The sequence below is a fragment of the Simochromis diagramma genome, unplaced genomic scaffold, assembly GCF_900408965.1.
Source record: "Simochromis diagramma unplaced genomic scaffold, fSimDia1.1 OVJJ01000596.1, whole genome shotgun sequence".
Lineage (NCBI taxonomy): Eukaryota > Metazoa > Chordata > Actinopteri > Cichliformes > Cichlidae > Simochromis > Simochromis diagramma.
The window spans coordinates 11,043,050-11,060,868 of NW_024387245.1; the positions used below are offsets into that span (position 1 = coordinate 11,043,050).

The following is a 17,819-nucleotide window of genomic DNA, read 5'->3' on the forward strand; positions in this document are numbered from 1 at the left end:
ACTATTAACGGCAAGTTTGGTATTATTTTCAGTGCTCAGGATTGATCTTGTTCATACGTTTAAACTGTCCGTCTGCAGCCGATAGTGCACGAGCTCCTGGTTTCTCCACTTGGTAGATTTCATCCAGAAAGTGAATTTTACAATCCCCAATCACATCTCCAGGACCCCTAAATGGAGAGCATGTGACATGGAAAGGGAAAAAGAGAGAGAGAGAAAAAACACAAGATTTGCCAAACTGATATTCTGATAAAGAAAATAAAACTAGCACTAATGCCTTCACCCTGAAACCTTGAAGGAAGATGCTCACCCGAGGAGGATATTGACTCTGAGCTCTTTATTAGTGCGGGAGGTTTGCTTGAGGGACACAATCTCTGCGTCGAACCAGAAGCCCCTTTCATCTGGTGTCTCCATGTTGTAGTTGACCATCACATGCATGCCCACCTCAAGCTGGTCCCACCGCAGCAGTGTCCTGGCACGTGGTCGCACATCCACCGGTCGCATTTCCACCACACCATTCTCTGGGTAGCTGAGGAGAGACAGATTAAGAGCATGGAATCTTTGTAACAGTTATATAACCCAATTTGTCTCAATGCTGTATGTAAGCTACTACAAATACTGAATATAGTGCTTGTGAAGTGAGCAGTTAACGTACAACTACAATATAAACCCATAGGTTAAATTAAAATGGGAAACTTCTCTATACAAACAGAAAAGGTCTTCACTTGAAATCTTTAACTTAAAATCATCACAGTTGTGATGTACCTTTGAGAAAAATGTAGAATCCCCAGAGGAAAGAAAAGATGGAATATGCAGCCATGTTTTTGGTACAAGCTGATGGACAAGCACTCCAAGTATTTCAAAGCACAATGGGTTAAGTCACAGACTGCTGCACTGATAACAAATAAAACTATTCCTATGAAAGAACGCGCAGATCTAAAGTCTACATGAACCTCCGAATACTGAAAGTCAAATACTGATAATACTGCACAATTCACATTCTTTTTTGTTGCAGAAAATCTTAATTCTACTTTTTTCTTTACATGTGAATTTAACCGTCTTTGTGTCCAGGGAGAAAATACAGTAGTCACAAATTGTGCAGTTTTTGTAATTTATGATGTCCTTGTGACACCACAGGTCTACTAATTTAAAATTAAATCTATTCATATATTGTAGCTTTTCAGAGAAACATTTCTATAGGAGACATTTGCCCACAACATCTTTCTGACTGGTGATTTGAGAGAAGGATCATAATAGATTCTTACCACCATGATCTCGTGGCACATCTGCACAGAAAATCAATTGAATTCAGCAACCTTGGAACTGCAATTGGAATAACCTCTTACCACTTAACAACTGGACTGTTTTATTTCCAAGAGCTCATGCGTGACTGACAAATTATACATTATACTTTTCAGATATTTTCAGAGGACCTCCACTTGACGTGTTGTTTTCAGAAAAGAAAATGTCCATTACTCTCTACAGCAGCTTTATTATATTCTCTGGGCTCATTTAACCAAGTCATACACTTAACAAAACAAGAAAACTAGTGTGGTTGGACTGAGCTTTAGTCATCTATCAACACAGCACAGTTTCTGGGAAGCGCTCCACCTTTTGCTACAGTCAACAACAGCAGACAAAAGCAAAATTCATAGTTATGGCAGGATTAGGCTAAATAAAACAGAATCAATCAGAATCAGAATACTTTATTAAACTACATTTATTTTACCAAGCAATATAAACACTTTGTCGCTTCTAAAACACGTCCAATAGATCCTCGCAGGACACTGACCTTTTCAAGCCAACTGTGGTTGGGCTACAAGCGCAAAGCTGGAAATTTGGCAAAAAAGGTTTGCTCATTATCACGATTCTGAGGAGAATCCAGCTACCTCACAAGGTGATAAACATCTATCAAAATTCTTAAACCCGTCTTTGTGTTAGTTCCAGGTACGAGAAGTTTCCAGGACCACATTTTTGGAATAGACACAAGCATACACAGATTCATGAGATGGAATAGACTGGCATTTATATAGCACTTTTCTTATGTTACTGACCACTCAAAGCACTTTGCAGATTTTACCCTTTGACATACTCTCATCAGCCACTTCATTAGATAAATCTCAGTTGTGCTGGATTAGAACTGCTTTTGCCTTCAGAACTGTTTTAATTCTTCATGGCACAGTTTCAACAAGCGGCTGGAAACATTCCTCAGAGAGTTTGGTCCGTATTGACATGATAGCGTCACACAGATGCTGCAGATTTGTTAGCCACATTCATGGTATGAATGTGGAGCTAAGTGTTACCAGCAACATCTGCCATCTCGGGTGTGTGTCCCTCTGCATTACCTCCCTTAATTTACCTTATTGCTGCAGTTACCGCCTTTACTTTAGAGTTGAAATTGTGTCTCTCCTGTTGATCCAAAGTCAACGACTAGCCTGTTCTGCAGTGCTAGTCAGAGCTTCAAGAACTTGCCACTGAGCTTGCCTTGAATGACCATGTCCGTCAGGACCGTGATGGTTGACTTCCCTGCAATATTTTATGCAGCCAACTTCAACTGTAAACTCATTGTCATGATCAATAAACCAGTTTAAAATGATGTGAACTTTATGACATGGCGCGCTATATTGGTGGAGGATGACGGATATACTGTGGTCATAAAGGGATGGTCAGCATTGATACTCCTGTAGGCTGTGGTGCCTCAACCACAACCAATCCAAGTTGGTACAAAGGTGTAGGAGTGTGTTTATGGGGATTTTTGACCATTCTTCCAGAAGCGCAATTGTGAGGTCAGACAATGATGTTGGGCGAGAAGGCCTGGCTCGTAATCTCCGCTCTAATTCATCCCAAAGGTCTTCTATCGCGTTGAGTTCAGGACCCTGTGCAGGCCAGTCAAGTTCTTCCACACAAAACTTACTTATCCATGTATTTTGGACCTTGGTTTGTAAACTGGTATGCAGTCATGTTGGAACAGGAAGACACCATTCCCAAACTCTTGCCACAAAGTTGGGAGAATGAAATTGTCCAAAATTGCTCGGTATGCTGAAACATTGAGAGTCCCTGCTTCAAACGCCAACTCTTGAAGAAGAAACCTACACCATATTCCCCCTCCACCAAACTACACTTGTCTGAAATGCAGTCAGACAAGTACCGTTCACCTGGCAACTACCAAACCAAATCTGTCCATCAGCTAGCCAGCTGGAGAAGTGTGATACATCACTCTAGAGAGTGACAAATCAGCAGTCCAGTGGCGGCACGTTTTAAACCACTGCATCTCATTTGTGGATGTAAGGTAATGCAAGTGCTCAGCCACTGAAACCATTCCATGAAGCTCTCTAAACACTACTCTTGAGCTAATAGACCCTGTGCACGAGAAAATGCTAACTTCTTGGTTTGAGACCGGATGTGGGGTTGTACATTTCCGGTAGCTTTACTTTGCGGTCAATCGCTACTGCAAAGATATACTCCAAAATCATGTCCAAAACTCAAAAACGGAAAGATCGCGTTAAGTTACAAATTGCAGAAGGTGGAAACACTCACCACTGTTGTGTCATAAAAAAAATCTAATGATCAATTTTGACGTTTAAAGAGTTTAGATTGATCAGTTGTTTACATCACTCAACACAAGCAGAACTGCATTACTGCATGCAGAAGACACATCGTCCACATTCAGAAGCACATCTCTGTATAGTAACTGGTCTTATGATTTAAACAGGCAAATGTTCAGCATTCAAACTACAGATGAACAAGTCAAACCAGATGTTTCCCGTTATCTCGATATCAGCTAGTCAAGTACAGACCCGCACAGCATGTTAACAAACCGTGAGAAAAAGCCACACAAAAAATGAATGATTGCTGGTAAGGGTTTCTATACATTAGTATTTACGAAGGGTATGTTGTGACTTACCTTCAAAATTACAGTGGTCCCTCGCTATAACGCGGTTCACTTTTCACCTCGCTTTTTCGTTGATTTTGTAGTGCAAGTTTGCATGCTTATTTTTACGTCACATTGTGTCCTGCGTCCTGATCGCTGCAGACGATCTCCTCCCTGACGTCTCTCCTGTACAGTACGGAATCGCTGCATCGATGCTAGCAGTGTGACTCTGAAGAGTAGTACTGTATGTCCATGATGTCCACGAAACGTTTTGCACCGTAAAAAAAATAAAATTGGCTACTTGATTTCACCTATCGCTGGTTATTTTTAGAACATAACACCCGCGATAAACGAGGGACCACTGTTTACAGATACTGAGAACTATAACATTTGAATCCCTTTTCTCCTTTGCTCTGAGGCGCGGGGGAAAATATCGACAAGTCGATGAACATCATTTACAGATATATTGGGTAAATGCCCAAGACATCTATAGAAATGTAAATCGCTGCTCGATTCATTCATTTGCTTAACTTGTTTTGGACCGTAAACAAGGCGCGAATAGGACACCGGAAACAAAGCTCCCCACAGGAGTTCCCGCACCGGAAGTAGCATATGCTAACGTGCACATAGTCCCAGTGTATGTTTATTTTGACCTCAAGCAATTTGCCTTGATCATACCTACATTCACTAATTTGCTGCCAGATTTGCCCTGAACATGTGTGCTAATGAAGTGGCCAGTTAATACGTTCTGTATTTTTATACATAAAGCGCACCGGATTAGAAGGGGCATTAAGCGAAACAAAATAGATAAGTCAAACTTTATTCAACCCATTCACAATAACTCTCAAAAGTTGTAACACATAAAATACAGAACAATGCACTCACTTTTCCCGTTCATTCCTCTTCCGCGAATCCAAATTCTTCTGGATCTTCTTTTCAGTGATCTTATTCTTGCAGCAGACGCGAGAAATGACCCGCTGTTCGTCGTGATCCTCTGGCAGTTGCTGCGAGATAGTAGTATTTGTGGAGATGGAGAAATTACGCCTTTTCATAAAACGGAAGCACCAAGAAGGACCTCCTTGAAAGTCGTCGAGCTTCATGTCTCGTGCTATTGCTGTTGCCTTTTGTCGAATAGAGGCTGTAGAGACGTGTCTACCTGCTGTTCTCTGTTCAATAACCCACTGTTCAATCGTGTCCTCTAATTGTGGCCATCTCTCTTTGTTCCCTCGGAAACTCTGTCTGGTCTCCTCTACTTGGCGCAGTTCATCTTCTTGCTTCCTCCATTTCCGTACCATTGATTCATTAATTCGGAATTCTCTTGAAGCTGCTCTATTCCCAAGTTGAATTGCGCGACTGATAGCCTTGAGTTTTAAACTCGCTTCGTAAGCATATCTCTTAACACGTGCCATTTTGGGGTCCACACACCTTTATGTTGAATCACAGTACGTGTTACTCCGCGAGGCTCCTGAACTGCATTAAGGCTACGGTAGCCGTAATGCTCCAACAATCCATCAAGCGGCGCGGGTTCGTAGCTTACCAAAGTCGCGCTAAAACATTTTGACAAATTTTTGAGCGCCGTGTACCACATGAAATCGGTTCGAGATCAGTAAGCACAACCAGAATTGATGCATAAGGCGCACTGTCGATTTTGAGAAAATTAAAAGATTTTAAGTGCGCCTTATAGTTTGATAGCTAAGGTAATCAGAGCTTTATTCGCTGTATACCTGGATTAATTATTTAACTTAATATGCACGTCTTTGAATTTTAGACGGTCATTGTCTGCAAAGTAGTCTTTACAAAGTATTTAAAATTAACTTAATCAAATATTTTCTTTAGGATTGTGTTTAAATGTTCATTTAAAATCCTCAAAATGGACGACTGAACACAAAAAACGCTTAAGTCGAATACAACAGTTTTATATTTATTATATATATATTTCTTTCCAGATGTGCTTGTGGTGAAAACCATTTTTGGCCAAGAGGAAAAACATTAGCACATCCTGTATAATTTTAAATCTACCTCTGTTGCCAAATGGCGATTTAAACAAGTGAGAAATGGCTTCCTGTCTAGCAAACTCCCGGTGACTATAGGGAGGTTAATTGTGCAGGTTCTCTGCATGCCAATCATCATCAAGCTGTAAGGATCAGACCTAACTCAGGATAAACTGACAGCTTGTTTGCTTGCTTGCCAATAGCTGGGATTATGCGTACAGATGAACAATGTGTTTAACGGCATAATGGCCCGCAGACTCGGTCCGTTCACAAACTGTGTGTGTGTGTGTGGGGGGGGTGTGGGGGGGTGGGGGGGGGTGGGGGGGGGGGGGGGCTCATGTTGGAAGAAGTAGAGAATTGTGTGCATGAACGAGCAGTGCATGCGTGTGTTTCTCTGGAAAGCTGAGCCTAAAACTGACCACTGACTCAGAAACCAACAATGCCCCGTTGTGCTCAGCTAAAAATGCCAAGAACACCCAACATATTACAAATTTATTGTGGAAGATTTTATGCTGCTTTACTTACTTCTTGCTTTACTGTCTATTGATAAGCCTTTGGGGCCTATTTGAAGGCATTTTAAACTGACTGGAGAGAGCCCACAGAGACCAAAATGTAAGCTGTGGCACAGCTAGTGTGCTCCCAGGAAGTGGAGGCTGAGGCTCATTTATGGGATTTCCTCTTTTAGGCCCAGGGGATTACTGTGGTTTTAGAAAGAGTGGGGTGAATACAAGCAATAACACCCACCCCCAGACAAACATCAACATGCACATGTGTTACAAACACACATGTGAGAGAGGAATATCGGCTTTGGCTCTCAATGGGGTTTAAACAGGAAGCAGAGGCAGAAGTACCATAAGTTGTAACTCAGTCCTCTGCATGTAAATATAAACAACAACAACTTTTGAGGACAGACAATCTGATTAACAGTGACGTCAACAGTCTAATACGATTCAGTTATTTTCATACGCTTGTAAACGGTAGCAGAATTACATCATGGGTGCACTACAATTAATTTAATGGGAAACATGACTGCACGCTGCCTCAGATGAATTAAAACAAGGCCACTGTCTCTGCATTGCATTGTGTTAAAAGCTTCAGAAAGACTTTGCTATTATTTTTGTTTGGGGTTTTTTTCTATTTCTGGGGTCAGACAGGATTGGTTATTAAGTTTATTCACACAGACTGAAGATGGTGCACAAATGCAGACAGCTCCAGATTTGTATATGAACAGCAGATGCATTTTTTTTAGATATATGAATTCATTTTTTGTGTGATTCTGTTCAGTTTGGTCTCAGAGTGATTTGTGATGTAACCGCATAGTTACATATTTCAGGCTGCTCAGACGTCTGCACGGGGGTCACACTGACCCTCACAGCTGCAGAAATCATAGGTTCTGCTGCCATTACTGGTGCACACTGTACAATTACAAACTCTTTAAAACTGCACCGCTACAGCTGCAAACAAAACATCTTCTACTACCTCTTAAAACTTACAGCAATTATTTTAGTTTGGGGATACAGAACAATGACCCAAAGAACAGAAAATCGTCTGCATTGTTTTGTTGGACCGTTTAAGCACCGACAACAGCTGCCAGACTTTTTGGCAGCTATTCAGCAAAGACATCAGTACTCCATACAACAGTGCATGGTTAATGGGTGGAGGCTATTCTCTTTAGATGCTGCTTTCAAGTACAATCCAACCGAGTACTGTCTTGCAGCCACTCTAATGCTCCCATTTTACCTGCATGGCTCACAAATGTCTGGACAACTATAAAATGTTAAAGCAACACTGTTTAACTTCTAAAAGAAAAACACTGAAATAGTGACTACAGTGATTGGATAATTTGACTAAATGAATAGCATGCTAAGGTACAGACATGGTAATGGTAATGGTTTTGACCTACTCTGGTGTCCCACTAAGCCATGGGACAGCCACAGCATGCATGCAGGCACTACAACTGACATAGCTAAACTGAATTTATATGTGTGTAATATAAAATAGGAAAAGAGGCCATAAACCAGCCTGTCAGAGCTCATGGTCATACTAAACATGATCTTAAATTTAGTAAGCTACATAATGCCGGTGGATATTCTCACTACAACTGTAAAAGCCAATAAAAGCCATGTAGTAATATGGTGCTGCAACTCAAAAGTTAAACAATAACGGCTCTGTTGCAGAAAAGGAAACAGAGTGGGTGAAGAGTGAGAAAGAGAACTGAAACTAAACTTTGTTTCATCCTTATTTCCTTGGCACTTACTAAACTAGGAATGAAAGGAGATAAAACTTCCTTAGCGATACTCTCGTGCTCAGATAACGGCAGGCTAACCGCCAGCACTTTAGATATTAATAAGCCCTCCTCTTCAGCATACATGGATCTACGTTAATTAGAAGACGAGACCCACTAAAGCTTCACTTTGAGTTAAACTGACCAAAAAAACACCCCTTTTAGCTTAAAAACGTAAATATCGAGTGGGATTAAAAACACATCTCAGTTCCTCACATGAGGTGCAGAACTCCTGATAGTAGCAGAAACTTTTTACAACAGAAGTTTTGACTTCTCATTGCAGGTAAAGTATCTGCAATGATAAATAAGTGCCCCAGTAAAGAATACAAAAAAGAGAGCCAGGATGCTAAATAACAGGATACTAAAATTAAAACACTTCTTTGAGCTCCTATGCCATATCATAAAAAGTATTCTCTCACAATATCAATGACACAGTGACACCTTAGGTATATGTTCCCCAGCTCGCATAATAATGACAGAAGCCCAAGCATGTCTGAAAGCGAAAGCATCATGTCAGTTTCAGATGACAATTTAACACCTAAAGAGGGAGATAATTCAATAGCAAGAAGTGGCTTGCCTACTAAACGCCAGACCTCCAGAAAAGCACAATACTTTGCAAAAAATGCAAGTGTTAGCTAGCATCTCATAACATCTCAGGCAGGAAATATTTTTCAAGTCCTATTTTATTATGTGTGCAGGCTCCTGAAGAGTTACAATTTACTTTAATTACTTTTTTATTCAACTAAAGTATTAAATATCTCTCCTTCAAAGGGAGGGAGTATGTAACTGGTTCTGTTTGTTTGTTACCAGACTAGCAGCCAGTTTTCAAAATATTTTTCAAATTTTGCCTGATGGTAGATAGTAGGGCTGCCACGATTAGTCGACTAGTCACGGCAAATCGTTTTCAAACCCACCGCTGTCTTTCACTACTCAGGTTAAACATATATAAGTCACTTAGATAACTTAAAAATGTTATTTTTTGGCTTTTTTTAGTATTTTATTTGTTCCTGAGTAAATCGGTTTGGCTGAGATTAAAGTTATAGTTTTTACACAGCTGAATAAACGTCAAGCAGACAACTGATCATCAGAAGTGTGAGATGCTGGAGAATGTACTCCGGTGTCCTGTTATATTTTAGATAGCAAGGAGTTTATTAAACTTCACTGAAACAATCTGCAAATTTCATTAAAATTTAATAAACTACCATCTTGTCTTTATTTTTAGTTAGCACATACTTTAAACACTTAAAGCTGTAAGCTAATGATAGTTATATAAGAGCAGATTCATGCTGGTGCAATAAGCTGTATGTTTTACGTCCAATGGATGCATGATCTGATTAGTCAACTAATCGCAAAAATAATCTGTGACTAGTCGACTATCAAAATAATCGTTTGTGGCAGCTAGGGATGGGTATCGTTTAGGTTTTATCCGATACCGGTGCCAAATCGGTACTTTTGAAACGGTGCCGGTGCTCAAACGGTGCTCAAACCGGTGCTTAAAGAATGGAGAACACAAAATTGGTCCAAAAACCTCTCATGTTCAGCTGGTTTTTTGTAAAAAGATAACAATGTTAGCCTTTTCTGCAGCTATGGGGCATATATGGTATCACTCTTGGCTGGAAGCAGTGCTTAAACAATGGAAAAAACACAAACTTTGTCCAAAACCTCTCATGCTTAGCTGTTTCCCTCTTTTTCTTTGGTCATTTTAGCCTTTTTGGCCAGGGTGAAGGGAGCATCTGCCATCAAACAAGAAGACAGCCGCATGTAGCTATGATGATGTTTGCTAGTTCACCTTACATGCATTAATGTAATAACGTGGTTAGCCTACTCAACGTAAATTACACACGAACAACATTAAGCTACTCACGCAGAGAAGAACGGCTGCTGCTGCCATCATCATCCTCATCATTTCTGCTACACTGGCAGGGCTAGGGGCCAGGATTCTCCTCTTCGGGGTTTTTGGGGGATATTGCTAACTCCGGGTCAGATAACAGGCAACCCACGCACAGTAGATGCGCTCGGTGTGAGGTCTCGCAGCAAGCTATCATACGGCGCATTTCTGGGCTTTTAAAAAAAACGCTATGCGTCGCCAGGTGTTTCATCGGATTTGAGGTGTTACCTCCTTTGACAGTATCACAGTATCAGCTTAAAGCACTTGTTGCAGGCTGCTGAGTTTGCATATTTTGCTGTGAAGTACAGCCAGACTTTTGACCGCTTCGCCTTGGGCATTTTTAATCTGTAGCTCTGCTCTAAAAGAACGCACGTACCTGGACCCGCCTACTATCCTCGGAAACGTAAAATTATTGGCTAGAATCTAAAGTGTATCACAGCTCAGGAAAAAAAAGCACCGAAATAAAGCACCGAAATGTGCGCTGCTTTTCGGTCTGGTTACTACCGTTTATGTCAGAACCGGTGCCATCATGGCACCGGACACCGGTACCCATCCCTAGTGGCAGCCCTAGTAGATAGCACTAACAACTCGAGCTGATTTAATTTTGATTAAGTTGATGTTGAAAAAAATGTCAAGAAACCACATCAAGTAATCATCATATGAAAAAGCATGTTGGGATTTTTTTCAATACGACACCCTATGACATCACAATGACGTCCTAACAGGCTGACCTCATCACATTGTAATAAAAACATCATAAAACATCATAGTTTTAGTACAGCCATTGCCTTTCAGGGCAGAAAATAACATTTGTGCTACTTTTGTGCTCATGTTTTACTTACACTGTGTCACTACTATTCCACTACAATATTACTCCTGGCACATTATGGCAACTGATTCACACTTTGAATGAGGTATGTGTCACCAATGAGAGTAGCTGATTGAAATAGAAGGCTGGAAAATGCCTTTGATTTTGTTTGCATTGAATGCTGTTGCCTCCATTCCACATTTCCTTGTAATATCGTTATATATCGCTATTCTTTAAACAAAATTTCCTTAAGCTATTTTCTGTAGCTTCTTGTGGCACTTAAAAGACCAAAGAATAATAATTAATCATTAATAACACGTCGATATACTGACTGATAAGCACTTTAAATGTCATACCACCCCACTTCAAGTTATGTCCAGGTCATCCTAAAACCAAAATTATCATCTCTAATCCATCTGTTTTCAATTTGTGGATTTTGTGTCATTGTCTTGTTACATGACCCAAGGTTCAGATCATGGACTGCTGCCCCGAAATTCCCCTATAATGTTTCCTGACACAATTTTGAATAGGGCTGTTCGATATAACAATATATATCGGACGACGATATGAAAACGTCTATCGTTTCATATTACGCTATCGTTTGTTTTCGTGGTTTTACAAAATAAACTGTTTATTCATTTCTTAAAGTTCTCTCTTTCTCTTATATTTAAAATAACCCCACCACAGACTCAAACATGGCAAACCTCTTCTACCACCTATGCAAGAATCACATGAAAGAGTATGGAGAGAGTTTAGGGACGAGAAGCAAAAGAAGAGCCGTCAGGTGCTCAAAACAAACCTTAGACTCAAACGTTAGAACAGGCTTTTCCCCGCAGCACGCCGTGTAATAAATACTCACAAAAAAATGGCTGCCCTGAAAAATGTCCGAGATTCACAGAATTTACAGAAGATTTTTGTGATATATATCGTTGTCAGGACGATAAATGTCTCATAGCGGGATATGAGATTTTGGTCATTTCGCACAGCCCTAATTTTGAATTTGTTCTTTTCTACAGGGTTATTTAGGATGACCTGACCATAATGTAGCAAAGCAACTTAAAATCATGATGCCACCTCCACCATGCTTTACACATGAGGTCTGGATGTTGGTATGCAGGGTTTTATTTTGGGCTTTTGTCGAGTATCTAAGGCCATGTCCACACTAATACATTTTGGTTTGAAGACACATCTTTTTCTCTCCGTTTTGGCCTTCCGTCCACACTGAGACGGCGCTTATGGTCAAGGAAAACTGAGCTTTTTGAAAACACTCTCCAAAGTGGATAAAATGGAAAATGCCGTTTTCGCGTCACAGTGTGGACTGTGAAAACGCTGGCTTTCGAAAACGCATTTTAGTCATATTATGCAGTCATGTGGCCAATTCAACTAAGATGGCGGACGGCGTTGTCCAGCAGTTGTTTTTGTTTGCTCTCAATTTTGACAGCCCTATTAAAGATTAATATCAGTTTGTACATGCTCCAGATAGCTCCAGATAAAACTTGTAAAAGTCGACGCTTTGCTGCGACCTTTCAAAGAGCCGGAAAGTAAATAAACGGTAGATGGGAATGACGCATGTCGAATCGTCTTACATTTCATGCATGTGCAGTACAGGAACGTACAGTTTGAAAACAATAGTGTGGACGCGGAGCGTTTTTAGACGAAAACGCCGTTTTCAAATTTATCCAGCTAAGTGTAGACGTAGCCTAACTGGTCGCTTTGAAATCTTTTGAAAGTGGCTTTCCTATTCTTATAAATAAATCTTCAGTTTTCATGTTTATTTTTTCTTATAGTATTTTAGACATCTAACAAAGATTTTATCAACTTGTAGGGGAATTCTCTTACTCCTCGGAAGACCCCTGAATTTTTCTCTATTTGTATTAACTTTATCTTACAATAGACTGAATAACATCTTGGTCTTTAATGTAACACGTAACAATACAGCTTCTTCTAAGGTCAAAGGAAAGATGAATTAACAGTTTAATTTATATTCAAAGCTCAATTCAAGTGGTCCACACTTCTTAAGAAGATCCAATCCTTCTTAAGAAGAGGATTGGATAAACTATATAAGTGATTTTTATTGGTTAAATTCTCCAGGCATGTTTTGGAGAAGTTCACTTACTATGAATTGCCTATGAATAGCCTAATTGTAGTTTAGATAAATATCAGCCCAAAATTTAGGGGGTAGTCAATGCAGAAACCCTCCAACTGTAATTTAGATTTGCCTGTGATGTCCTTAATGATTACGAGAATCTTACACTTATGTCGGGTTCAGCAAAAATGTAACAGTCTAGCGCACACGCTCAGTTCCTCAGAGCAGCCACGAGGAGATTGTCCCAACATTTAGCCCCGTTTCCATTTTTGCGGCTCATTATGTTCTGTCGCAATACTACCCCAAACATTGCATGCAAAAACATGGCGGTTCATTTCGTAGGACTGGTTGTCTTTCTCAGACTGTACAGGCAGGTGTTTGAGGGGGAGTGCGTGTGCGTGGGAAGGCAGAGGAATCTTAACCACCCTCGAATTTTCTCTGGCAAACAAAATGATGAAAAAAACCTGGAATGGTGCTCAGGACAGAGAGGTAAATATGCACTTAGTAGGAGGCAAAAGAATATACTGGATAAGCTCGTACTGAAAACGAAAGCTAATAATTGCGGATAGTGGGAAGAACATTAACTGCGATCATATTCTTGGCTGGTAAAGATGCAAATCAAATATTATGGTAACATCCTGCGTTTAAAGCTGTTCTAACTGGTTTCTCCCTTTCTCTCCCTTTTCTGTCTCTCCTGATTTTCAACAATGGAATAATCCAAATAAGGAACCTGAGACTAAAGCAAACTAAATAAACAGAAGCATATGTGATTCATAAGAATGATATTTTATATGTTTTAATGAAAAGGGGGGAAAAAAACGATGTAGATTTGTTAATTCCCCTTACAGGAGCATTCTTATCCCGCTGCAAATGATACAAAACTGAATCAAAGCTGAATACTGGAGATTTGGGAAACTGGGGGATGCCAAATGGGAATGAAGCCCACATAAAAGAAAACGCAATGACTGCTCAACAAACCCCCGATACCATTTCTCTGGCGCAGCATCCCTTGACAGAAACACATGCACACTACGATAGACACGGCGAGGAGGCTATGTCTCACCGGTGGCATGTTCACAGCAATTACAGACAAAGCTGAAGAAGGCAAGCAAAGAGGTAATGCTCCTGAGAACTCATGAGTTGCCATGGAAACATCGGCTTTTGAATGAATTTGCTGGAAAAGGGGTATGCGCGAGATAGAGTCCAAATTGTAGTATCAACTACACAAACCCCCTTTCTCCATCCCCCGGACTGCCAGGAGAAAACAGGCTGCTATTCCCAGCGGTTAGTGATGCTTGCAGCCAGCAGTACCATAAACAAGCACACAGCACATTTATGTTTAGTGGTGAACGCACTGGCTGCATGAACAAAAATGTTTTTAATACCTGGGATATGAAACCGTACTTTCTGCTGTGAGGAAGGCAAACATTTTGCATTGGCGCTAAAAAATTCCGATCGGGCAGGATTTGAGCGTCTAGAATGATTTTCTTTCACCAGAACAAAATGCCGCCGCACCGATGTGCCGCGTTTGTTATCACTGCTAGGCTGCATCAGTAGAATGGGCCACTACTTACTCTTCATATTTAATGTGGTAAATTACGTCCTCTTCTCTCTCCTTGCTCTCCGACGCTGCTGTAGAGTCTGTCTGAGAGGTGGAGGCTCCGTTACTCTCAGAGTTTAACACAACATTAGTCCTGTTACTGTCCGTGTTTTGACCGTGGCCGTGGGCCTGTCCCTGCTCGGCCTCCAGTTTTCCATTAGTCCTTTTTGGGGGCCGGCCCACCTTGCCCTTTGTGGGCGTTATCTGTCCTTTGGGAGCGCGTGTCACATTTTCAATGCAGGCCTCAAACCAGGCACCGATGCTGACGTCTCTGCAGTCCACCAGCTCGTTAATCTGAGGAGAGAAAATGACTAAATTAACACCCGGTCCTGTTCGAACCCCGCACACAAATATCGTCTTTTTTTTTTTTTTGAGGAGCTGATGTGTAGGGGGATTATAACATCCAATGTCAAAGACTAATACAGCACATGCCAGAGTCAAAATTCTAAAACAGCAATAACCCTGTTATTATCTTTTTCACTTAGTAAATACAAAAAACAAACCATCACAGAGTGAATGTTATGCAGTGGAACGGATAAAAAACAAAACCTTTGATTGGAAAGAATAACATTATATATTGAAAGACAAAAAAAGACACAAATCCTTTTGGGGTTGCATCAGGAAGAGCATCCAGCGTAAAAAATAAATAAATAAATAAAATCTGCCAAATCAAACATACGGAGCTACCCACTGTGGAAATCCCTTATGAATAAAGAAGCAGCTGAAAGTAGCTTTTAGTGAAAGAAAAAAAATATTTCAAAAGTGATGACTCTTTTGGGATATCCTCTGTAAAAGCACATGCATGTTTGCATGCTTTTGAGCTTTTCATGGGCTGAATTTAAATGTTTTTACAGTTTTTAGGCTAAAAGAATAGCCAGAAACAGCATAATGCTAATATATGCCAAGCTAATTAACTGAAAATGCAACGTAATAAGACTCAACCACTCCTTCATTGCAAATCCAACTCTGGATTAGCCTAGCTTTGTTGTCAAAACATTTACATTAAAACAAAGTATAACCACACTGAATGATTGCATGATTGTTTCAATGTCTCTTTTTTGTCATATATCTCTAAGCTCACTTTTTTTCTCTTCTCTTTCCCCTCACTCCCCAACTGTCTGAGGCAGATTGCTGCCTAGTTCCGATCTCTTCCAGCTATAAAAGGGAGTTTTTCCTGCCCACTGTCGCCAAGTCTGTGGGGTTGTTCTTCTAAGATTGTAGGGATCTTTACCTTACAATTGAGATATGCAGACACTTGGCTGCTTACCATGTGATGTTTACTTGTGTGCCTGTGATGGCATCAGCCACACATGGGTAAATTAGTCCATTTGTTCACTTTATTAGTTTGTTTTGCAGTTTTCTTCATTAATATAATTCGTTAATCATTTGGTTAAACCTAACACTGATATTACGAGGCACGCACATAGTAGCATTGTGTGGTTTTTCTAAAATGTTTTGTTATATTAATTATGTTTCTCTTTCTTTGAGTTCCCTGGGTTTGGGCGGTGGCTGTTTCCTGTCTGGGCAAAAGGCGTGGCTGAGGACTCCAGAAACAAAATGCCTGCTCAGCAGGACCAACCATGGGCTTACCAGGAGCAGGGGTGTTTTAGGTTTAGTTAGGTTATTCTGTGCTTAGTTAATATTAGTGTGTGTTTTTGTTTCCCCCTACTATGTGTAAATGGTTTTGCCAAACCATTATAAAAACTACCCTCATGTGTCTTTGTAATTAGGTCAGTTTGTGAGTTAAGTTGTGTCTCACTTTGTTTGTTTAAGTTTCTGGAAATTACTTTTCGTGGAGTTATATTTAGTTGACCTCTTTTATGGGCCTGCTAATTATGTTTTTGAATTTTGTCATTTTTTAACTTTTTTGAGGGTTAAATTAAAGAAAACCCTTTTTGAAGATATTTTTTGCCTGTGTCCTCTATGCCTTGGCTGCTTGGTCCCTCACAGTGCCAAAGCAGTTAAAGCAGTCAGATGAAGGCTGTTTATGCAGCAACCTCTGCAACGAATTTCGTGTGGCGACACCCAGCAACCGCTAACAACCATTCACCAACCAGTTGGGGGAATATACATTTTTCCTAGTGGCTGTATCACACATTTAGCACCATGGAATAACGTCCAGCAGTAAAGTTAAGAGTGGTACAAACTGTGTCGGGCTTTTTTAGAACACTACTGGAGTTGATTAATTATATTTTTAGGCTATTTATCTCCAATTTTATTTGACTGGTGGCCTTTCAGTCAAATAAAATTTATTTTATCTAGGAAAAAATGAAGCAATTCCCATGTCTCCTTTTAATTACGCTACGTAACTATTAATTGTAAGCAGTAAGGTTGGACGATATGTACAAATTTTCCAACCAACAATCGTCAGTTCAATAACCAACGATAGGTGATATATTCGCGCATGTGCAGACTTTTTGATTTGCGCGTTTAGAACACAGAAGAAGTCCAAACATGGACGAGCTAATTGCCAAATTGCACACTGGAGGAGAAGGCGCAGATAACGGACTGTTACCTCAGCGAGGAAGTCGAAGACGATCCACTGGCTTGGTGGAAAATGCATGAAATACGTTTCCCATTGATATCACACATGACACGGAAATATCTGTGTATACCAGCCACAAGCACTGTCTTCAACACTGCTGGTAATATTGTTAACCACTGCTAAAACCTGATAAAGTAAACATGCTTGTTTTCCTGTCAAAGAATTTATAAGTTTTGTTTGGAGGGAATATTTTACCTTCTTTTTTTGTTTATTTCAGTATTAATATAGCTACTTTTTAGATTATTCATGTATTTATTTATTTATTTATTTGAGATGCGTCGAATCGCACAAAAGACTTAACTTTACGTCTGAGGGGTTTTTTTGTTCACTGGAAGAGACATTTTGATTTTTAACTTATATGTTGTTTGATCGAGTGTGTAAGACAGATAAACACTGGAACGGCCTGTAAACATGGTTATAGTGGAAAAAAGAAGCCATTTTCTCTTTGTTTCTCTCCCCACCAATCTGTTTTTTCTATTTAAATAAAATGCTTTTCATTTTTCTGAACATGGGCTACTGCCGTGCTTTCTTTTTCTTATGAGTTTGAGTAAACGAATCGCTGCTGCTTTTGGGCGCACTCTGAGGTGTGCATCTGCTCGCAGCTGAAGGAGGGTGCCATTAAAACAGCACTATTATTTATTTCTGTTGAATGCTTCTGTTAGCTTCAACCGACATCATTAGCAAACTTACCCATGGATAAATCAATAAATAAACCGCACTTGTAAAAACGATCGATATTCAATATATTC

General features: G+C 40.1%; 1 protein-coding gene across 4 annotated transcripts in view; it reads right to left on the bottom strand.

The window, feature by feature from the left end:
* Positions 1–17,819, bottom strand: part of LOC120714484 (E3 ubiquitin-protein ligase UHRF2-like) — a 39,844-nt gene that overhangs the window by 12,378 nt on the left and 9,647 nt on the right. For 3 of the 4 annotated variants that reach the window (XM_040000728.1, XM_040000727.1, XM_040000729.1), the window contains exons 3-5: positions 14,500–14,819; positions 308–526; positions 58–167 (exon numbers count right to left, since the gene is read on the bottom strand). In XM_040000728.1, coding sequence (XP_039856662.1) covers positions 58–167; positions 308–526; positions 14,500–14,819 — 649 coding nt within the window. Of the gene's footprint in view, positions 1–57; positions 168–307; positions 527–4,753; positions 5,420–14,499; positions 14,820–17,819 lie in introns of those variants that run through there. The other variant, XM_040000731.1, reaches the window with a different exon arrangement.